The sequence below is a fragment of the Furipterus horrens genome, unplaced genomic scaffold (assembly GCF_987537825.1).
Source record: "Furipterus horrens unplaced genomic scaffold, mFurHor1.1.pri manual_scaffold_2, whole genome shotgun sequence".
NCBI lineage: Eukaryota > Metazoa > Chordata > Mammalia > Chiroptera > Furipteridae > Furipterus > Furipterus horrens.
Genome location: NW_028327172.1, coordinates 42,176,514 through 42,185,359, shown reverse-complemented (window position 1 = coordinate 42,185,359; position 8,846 = coordinate 42,176,514). Strand labels below are relative to the sequence as shown.

The 8,846-nt window shown below is 49.2% G+C and overlaps 1 protein-coding gene across 1 annotated transcript; it reads left to right on the top strand.

The window, feature by feature from the left end:
• The first annotated feature begins 511 nt into the window (after positions 1 to 511).
• Positions 512 to 8,216, top strand: CCKBR (cholecystokinin B receptor). The gene is made up of 5 exons (XM_090267687.1): positions 512 to 858; positions 5,830 to 6,081; positions 6,237 to 6,486; positions 6,766 to 6,938; positions 7,102 to 8,216. Exons 1-5 carry the CDS (start codon positions 708 to 710, stop codon positions 7,638 to 7,640), a joined length of 1,365 nt encoding a protein of 454 aa, XP_090123813.1. The 5' UTR covers positions 512 to 707; the 3' UTR covers positions 7,641 to 8,216.
• Positions 8,217 to 8,846: the final 630 nt, after the last annotated feature.

Below are 8,846 nucleotides of genomic sequence, written 5' to 3'. Positions count from 1 at the left end.
CAGGGACTACCTCAGCCCCACACCAAGGAGCTGCAGGGAACTCCGGTAGCGCTAGTGTCACGGTCACTTGCAGCCACTGCGGTATAGTGCGGTAACCGCAGCGGTCTTCGTGGGCTAAGACATCTGCGCCCTCAGTTGCCACCTTTACGTTCCCCGAACACCAGGGGAAAATGCTAGACCCCACAGCGGCCGTACCTTACTCTTACCCACCCCTCTTACTCTCCCTACCCGGCGAACTCCCTCTTCGGAATTTCTCCATCCACCCCAACTGCACCCTCCCAACACACACACACGTACACACACGCGCGCGCGCGCTCGTACACACACACACACACACGCCACGCACACGCACAAAAATTCCCCGGAGCCGAGACGGTGGTGCGGGGGAGTGGGAGGGAAGGAAGTCTCTAAGAGTGGCGAGACCTAGGAAGGGGGCAAGCCTGGAGAACAGTCACGCGTGCTGGGGGGCGGGGGAGTCCCCAGCGGGAGAAGGGGTGGAGATCACCTGGTGGGATAGCTGCCTATCGGAGCCCCAGGGACACGAGCCCAGGTCCCCCGAGTGCAGCGGAGGAGTGGAGGGCAGGGGCCAAGGTTGGGGGCGGGACCAAGCGGGGCGCGCGCCCCCGCGGAATCGCTGCTGGAGCAGGTGGAGCCTCGTGGAGAGCCCGCCCGGCCGAGCCGAGGGAGGCGGCGGCTGGGTCAGGGCCATGGATCTGCTGAAGCTGAACCGGAGCATGGCAGGATCCGGACCCGGGCCAGGAGCTTCCCTGTGCCGCCCGGGGGCCCCCCTCCTCAACAGCAGCGGTGCCGGCAACCTCAGCTGCGAGCTGCCTCGGATCCGCGGAAACGGGACACGAGGTAGGTGCCTCCCTAAGCCCTCTCTAAAAGCTCCTTCTCAACGCCCTCCACAGCACAGACAGTGGGACCCCACTGTCCCCACACTGCCTCCTCAAACGGTCACAGCATCCCCTCAGTGCATTCCCCCAAGCCCCAAACAGCTCCCCTGGCGCATTTGTCCCCTGCGGCTCATAAAACTCCATCCCAGCTTCACACTACCTGGTCAAAGCCCCTTCACTCCCTGGTTCCCTGGTCCCACCCAGACCTTCTGGTAAACCCCAAAACACAATCCCCTCCTCAGCACACAGCCCCCTCCTAGACAGAGAGTGGGGAAGCAAGGACATCTTGCCAATCCTTCTAGGTCTCTCTTTTTCCTTTACAGACAGTTCACTGAGCCACAATGGGGAAGAAAAGAAAGGGGGGGGAGCAAGATTGGGGAAAAGAAGGGGGCTGTTTGGGGGAGGGAGCACTCTGGAAGACCCGAATGGGAAATTAGAGTTACAATCTGTGTCCCCGACTCCAAACCCAACCTTCCCTGAAGAGATCTTCAAACTTGGATTAGGTTGGAAGTTAGGCTGCTTGTCTGTCTCCATGTCACTCATCCTCAAATCCCCCTGCCTCCCAACCTGAAATTCTTCTCAGGGCTCTGAACCCCCATTTTTTCTCTGTCTCCAAGTCCCTTCCAAGCCTTCTCTCCAACCTGCCTCACCTTAAATTTACCTTCCTAGAGTCTGGCTGTCCCCCCATCTCATCATCCCTCTCCCCTTCAGATGCTATCCATTCACCCAGTCCCCAGAATAACTTTCACTCTTCCCATCAGTCAGCATCCTTTCTTTCTTTCTTTCTTTCTTTCTTTCTTTCTTTCTTTCTTTCTTTCTTTCTTTCTTTCTTTCTTTCTTTCTAGTGAACTGGCTCAAGATGTATTTTCCCCTTCCTGTGCCTTTTCTTTCCTTAAATGTTTTCTGGGCACCTGCTATTATAGTCCCTGGGCTGGACACTGCGGGCACAGGGATCAACTAGACCAAGCCTGGGCTCGCATTAGTCCATTGTCAAGTGCAAAGGGGAAACAATACCAATGAAAAAAAAAAATCACAGTCAGCATGAGAAGTCCCACAAGAGGGTCCAAATCATCAGTACCCAAAGGAGATGAGGTTTGAGAACTTCACAGAGGGAACCTGGGAGCTGGGTCTTGAAGTTGGAGTTTATTAGGCAGAAAAAGAAGAAGTGGGATTTCAGGAAGGGAAATAGTGTTATTTAAGCAGAAGGAAATTATTCCAAATCCAAGAAAGTAAAGTGGGAATAAATTATAATTCAAGGTTTTTTTGCACAAAAATATAATGCATGCTTTCTCAGACCAATTTACACATTCTCACTTAAATTCATTTATTCAACAAATATTTACTAAACCAGAGATTGCACTAGGCACCAATTCCTATTTCATTGAGCTCACAGTTTAGTGGGAGAGAAAGACAAGTAAGCAGGGAATTGCAGTACAAAGTGGGAAGTGCCTTGAGGGAACTGTGGGAACACAGGAGAGGAGTACCCCTAGCCTAACCTAGCCTAGGGAGTCAAAGTTGACCTCCTGAGAAGGTAAAGAATGAACTGAATAAAAATTTTAAAAGATGAGGAAAAGCCAGTCAAGTGAACGTACAGAAAAAGCAGAAAGCATCCCTATCAGAGGAACAGTATACATAAAAGCCCAGACTTCAAAGTCATGGCACTTTTGTTCAGTGTGTCATAGTCTCTGGGTGCCTGTAACATAAACCATAAGAAAGGAATAATGAACATTCCGAATGAAGACTAACATAAAGGATTCATGGAGAGCCTTACAGACCTGGCAAAGGAGCGTTAATTTGATCTTAAGGGCAATGGAAACTACTGGAAGTTTCAGTCATACTGCCAGGATGGATTGGAGGGCAAAACATGGGTGGCAGAAGGTAAAGGTGGTTGGACACTTTAGAAAGGCTATTATATTACACAGGTCATGGTTAAAGATGATGCTGATTTAGTACTGGTAGTGAGGATAGAGAAAAGCAAATGGGTTTGAGAAGCACTTCTGGAGGTGGAATCAACAGAATTTAGTGATTTATGAAAAATGGAGAGGGAGGAAGAGATCAAGGGATGACATTCAGGTTTTTGGCTTGGACAATTGGATAGATATTGGTGTTATATAATGAGAAGGGTTACAAAGGAAGAGAACCAGGTTTGAAAGAGAAGGTTATAAGTTAATTCAATTTGGAACCCACTGAGCTTAAATGCTGGTGAGATACTCAAATAGAGTTGCCCAGAAAACTATTGAACCCTGGGATCTGGAACCTAGGGGAGAGGTATGAGCTCGAAACAGACTTCAAAGGTCTTTGCCTAAAGGAGGTAGTGGAAGCCATGGGAATAGATCAAATTATGTGTAGAATGAAAAGATAGGTACAGGGACAAGACCCTGAAAAAGAACAATATTAAAAAGTCAAGCAAAAGAAGTCCATGAGGGTTGAAGGTGCAGAAGATAGCAGGGATAATGAATAGAGCAAAGGACCCTAAGAAAGCAGAATGTGAAGTGACTTAGGTCACAGGTGCAAGAATTGTCTTTACTCATCTGGATGTTGTTACCCACACACAGCTGGATGTTTCACAGGCCACAGACTGTTAGCCACACTCCTTCAGATATTACCTCCACAGGTGCATGTTACCCAGGCTCACTCCAGTGTTACAAGTAGAAGTTTGGGTATTACCCACACTGTTCTGATGTAATCCATACAGGCTTGAGTGTTACCCATGTTCACTCATATGCTACCCACAGAAAAACAGTCACCCACACTTGCATTACTATTGCTCATGTCATTTGGATGTTACTCATCCATTAAACACACTCACTTTCATTTTATTATTATCCACACACAATTAGATATTACCTATGCTCACTTAAGTAACCCTTCTCCAGATACTACCCCTTACACATTCAGATATTACCCATAAAGTTTCAAATCAGATTAACTCAATCCTATTACCATCTCACTTAACATCTTAACATGTTAACATCTCATATTTACACTCAGTTAAATATTGTCCACTTGAATATTACGTCTGTCTCCAAAGAAACAGAAGCAGAAAAGAGAGGGCTTGCTCAAGCTTTAGAGGCACAGAGGTGAAGGATGGATGAGGAAGGACAGAGCAGGTGCATTTGTGTGCAGAGTGACTGAGATTCATTCCAGATTCACTAACAAGCATGTGTTGACAGCTCCTCTGTGGGTGACATTATGCCTAGAGCTAGGGCTTTGCTGGAAAATGAGATGGACATTGCTGCTGATCTCAAGAAGCTTATAGTCTAGTGGGGGAGACAGAAAATTAAATATCTTCATAAATCAGTGAGAAGTGTCATGATAGAGAATAAACAGAGGGAGAAAGAGGCACTGAGATTGAGATTTGATTGGAAGAAGGAAGCAGCATGATGAATGACAGAAGAGCCAAAGGGCAGTAGTAGGCAAAGCATTTTAGAGATCTGGAGATTTGGCTGCTATCCTGATTCTACCCCTTACTTACTATGTGCTCTGAACAAGTAATGTCACTGCTGGGTTTAGCTCAGGGAATCTCTTGTAAATAGCATTTCTTGACATCTACAACAGTTTCTGAATAAATTGGTATTTTTTTTTATGAGAAAACAGCTTAATTGGGAGACTAAGGCAAAAGTCAGCAATTGTATAGGTTGAGGAAGAGAGTTGCAGCTCTGAGTCCTTCCCTCCCCCAACCTGGGAGGCTCTACCTTGCCCTCTTTCCCTTCAAGCACCAGTCTCCGTCATGCTGAGGCCATGCACACGAGTGACCGGGCAAATTTAATTCAATTTTTTTCTGGGTCTGCCTGGCTGTGATATAAAGTCCCAAGGATGAATCTACCTCCCAATAGTCAATGATACAAGTAAATGGAGTTAGCCTTCTGTCTAGCCCAGCAACTCTAGTGTCCCTCCTGTGTGTTTTCAGAGCACTTTGTGTATTCCTCCACCTCCACTCCTCATTACACTGTATGGCAATTGTCTGTTTATATATCTGAGTGTCCCTCCCTGTGTTCATGTTCATCTCTGTCCCCATTGCCTGGCATGTAAATGTTTGTTGAGTGAGAATGAATGTTTGGAGATCACTAACATACAAGGCAGAAAGTAAAAGGGTTCTGATAGATGTTGAAGGAACATGCATTGGTCAGAGGAAGAGATGAACTCCAAATGAGGTGTTCAGAAAGATCTCACAGAAAAGGGGATACTTAAGATCTCAGTCTTAAGGATGTTGGTAAATAGGAATTCACCAGAAACAAAAAACAAGTTTGTGATGAGAGATGGAGGTTGTTGGAAGAGCATTCAATGCTGAGAAACCAGTGTGAGCAAAGGAAGGAGTCGTGAGTGCACATGATGCCTTCAAGAAACTGAGTCATCCAGTAGCTTAAGTAGGTGCATTGCAGGGAGGAGATGAAAAGAGGAAGAGGGCAGTTCTCAGAGGATCTTCACATACTGAAAGGTCACAGACAGTAAAGAGTTGGTAAAGGTGTTTTTTGTAGAGAGTAAGGATGTAACCTGACCTGTCAAATACTACAGGGAGGTTAAGTACAATATGCTAACAAGAGACCTTTGGATTTAACAGTTAAAAGCTTAGTCACCTTGGGAAGAAATGTCCAAGCAGTGATGGGGAGACAGAGGGCACACTGGACTGTAGTAGACTGAGAAGTGAACAGAAAGATGCATATAATCCTTTCAAGAACTTTGGCTACAAAGAGATTTGAAGTAAAGCTTGAGAAAAGATGGGCTTTCTTAAGGAAGGGTAGAGTTAGGCCAATTTAATTAAGCCTCTAAGGGTTAGAAGGATAAAGGATTCAAGTTCACCATTTCCTGAATGGGGGTGGTAATGTTTTGGGGAAGCAGGGGATCTGGGTGGGTAGTGGAGATGAGTGAGATTGAAGGGTCTGGTTGAGTGGGGGCCAGTCTCCTCTTCCCACCTTTTCCTTTTTCTATTCAGAATTGGAGCTTGCCATCAGGGTCACCCTTTATGCACTGATCTTTCTGATGAGTGTTGGAGGAAATGTGCTCATCATCGTGGTCCTGGGACTGAGCCGACGCCTGAGGACCGTCACCAACACCTTCCTACTCTCGCTGGCGGTCAGCGATCTCCTACTGGCAGTGGCCTGCATGCCCTTCACCCTCCTGCCCAATCTCATGGGCACATTCATCTTTGGCACAGTCGTCTGCAAGGCTGTTGCCTACCTCATGGGTAGGTGAGACAACCACCCTACCCTCCTTGCCCCTCTCCTGTTCCACAGCCCTTGCTGGATGTCTGAGGTGTTTCCCGGAGGTCATTGAGGAAATCACACTGGTGAATGTGTAGTTCAGGTTTCCCAGGTGACCCCTTACTCTTCCCTTGCTTAGGAGTGTCTGTGAGTGTGTCCACGCTAAGCCTGGTGGCCATCGCCCTGGAGCGGTACAGCGCCATCTGTCGACCACTGCAGGCGCGTGTGTGGCAGACGCGCTCCCACGCTGCTCGCGTGATCATAGCCACATGGATGCTGTCCGGACTGCTCATGGTGCCCTACCCTGTGTACACCGTCGTGCAGCCAGTGGGGCCACGGGTGCTGCAATGTGTGCATCGCTGGCCCAGTGCGAGGGTTCGCCAAACCTGGTGAGGGTGCCTTGCCTGTTCCTGGGATTCCCTTCTCCGTCTCCATCAGATGCTTAAGGACCATTCCCCAGAATCTTCCTCCAGCTGTTCCAAGAATTACCACTCCAATTCCTTTTCTGCACCCATCACCCTGGGACTCCCATTTCGGGCCTCTCCACAGTTCTCTAAGCCCTCCCAGCAGCACCCCTATATCCTAGAAACATCCGTTCTTGTCTCTTCCTCCATCTGTGATTATAGCTGGACAGAGACCTGCGTGCTTATTCTGTGCTCTATCTCCAGGTCAGTGCTGCTGCTGCTGCTCTTGTTCTTCATCCCGGGTGTGGTTATAGCCGTGGCTTACGGGCTTATTTCTCGCGAGCTCTACTTAGGGCTTCGTTTTGATGGCGACAGTGACAGCGAGAGCCAGGGCCGAGTCCGGAGCCAAGGAAGGCTGCCGGGTGAGGCGGGACCAGGTGGGTAAAATCCCTAAGGGGCGGGGCGTTGGAAAGGGGCAGGGCCTAGTGTTGGTGGGGCTGAAAGCAATAGGAAGAGAAGCTAGAGGTGGGGAGTCAGGTGGGTTGGTCTGGAGGTTGAGGACTCATCTTTCTGCTCTAAGCGCTCATTCTCTGTGCTCAGGTGCTGCCCTACCTAACGGGCGTTGCGGGCCAGAGACCCGGCTGGCAGGCGAGGATGGCGATGGGTGTTACGTGCAGCTTCCGCGCTCCAGGCCTGCCCTGGAGCTGTCTGCGCTGACTGCACCCACTACCGCGCCAGGACCCGGCCATCGGCCCACCCAAGCCAAGCTATTGGCGAAGAAGCGTGTGGTGCGAATGTTGCTGGTGATCGTTGTGCTTTTTTTCCTGTGTTGGTTGCCAGTGTACAGCGCCAACACGTGGCGGGCCTTTGACGGCCCTGGAGCGCGCAGAGCACTTTCGGGCGCGCCCATCTCTTTCATCCACTTGCTGAGCTACGCCTCGGCTTGTGTCAATCCCCTGGTCTACTGCTTCATGCACCGTCGCTTTCGCCAGGCCTGTCTCGACACCTGTACCCGCTGCTGCCCCCGGCCACCACGAGCTCACCCCAGGCCTCTTCCAGACGAGGACCCTCCCACCCCCTCCATAGCTTCCCTGTCCCGGCTGAGTTACACCACCATCAGCACCTTGGGGCCTGGCTGAGGGGTGGGGGCAGAGTGGGGGCTGAGGCAGGACAGACCTACTTTTACAATCACCGACCCATCCAGACACACAAGAGACACAGACCAACTGACACAAAAGAGTGACACCCAACAGCATGGACTAACCCCAATGCACAGGAAAAAGTGGCTTATTGACCCCAAGTAAACAAACCGGGCCCCCACACAGAAAAGAAGGCATACTTGATGTGGCACATAGAAACATGGCACTGACCTTGGACATCCCTAGTGTGGACTATCCCTCCATGGTGGGAATCCCATGACAGGGGAGACTTGCCTCTTACACACATGTAATAATTAAACTGATTCATTTAGGGATCTTGGAGCCTGGCACTGGGCTGATTCCTGAGATGTTCCAGGCTCTCTCCAGTTTGACCTCACAGTGCCCTTCCCCAGTCAGCAATGGGAGCACCAATCTAACCTCACAGCTCCCTGACCAAGAGGCTGTTTTGCACTGAAAAGTCCCTTCATTACTTTCCCGTTATATACCATGTCCCTGTCCCCTCCTCCCCCATCCAATGCCTTCAAGAAATAATAAACAACTTGTTTTCCTCCTAAACTTCCATTCTGGACTTTTTTAGGTCAGATGAGGAAGCATGGGGTTTTGTGGTCTTCCCTGCAGGTCACATACAACAGGAACCCCTGCCAAAAAGCCCATAGTCTGAGGCTGGAAGAGGCTGTGTGTTGTCTCTGGGTTGTCATCCTGGACCTACCTACACACCCATGTCATAGGTAGTAGCTGGGAATAGGGCTGAGGGTGGGAGGTAAGATATCCGTGACACATCATGAGTCCTGAGTACATTCTCCTAAAGTGGCATCATTGTTAAGGTAATATATTAATAGATGCTTATTAAATATTTCATGAAAAGATAAAAGAGAAAGCCTCTGTTTATTGAATATGTGTTTGAAAAGCCAGGAGTCTGACCATGAGAGGTATATTGAAGCTAATCAAAAAGTAGAGCCTTTTCAATGCACTCTTCTCTGGGAGCAGAACCTGGCCAAACTTCTGCTCCATAGAAGCACCCTTACTAGCCAGCAACAACCAAGTGGGGTGGGGAGGACCGGACCTGAATAGAAATCCCAGAACCCTGCCTCCTTTTTTACTCTAAGACTGATCCAGCACCAGAGAGGCAGAGACAGCAACAGCCTCCCCTTCACACACACAATGACAAACAGGGAAGAACAGATG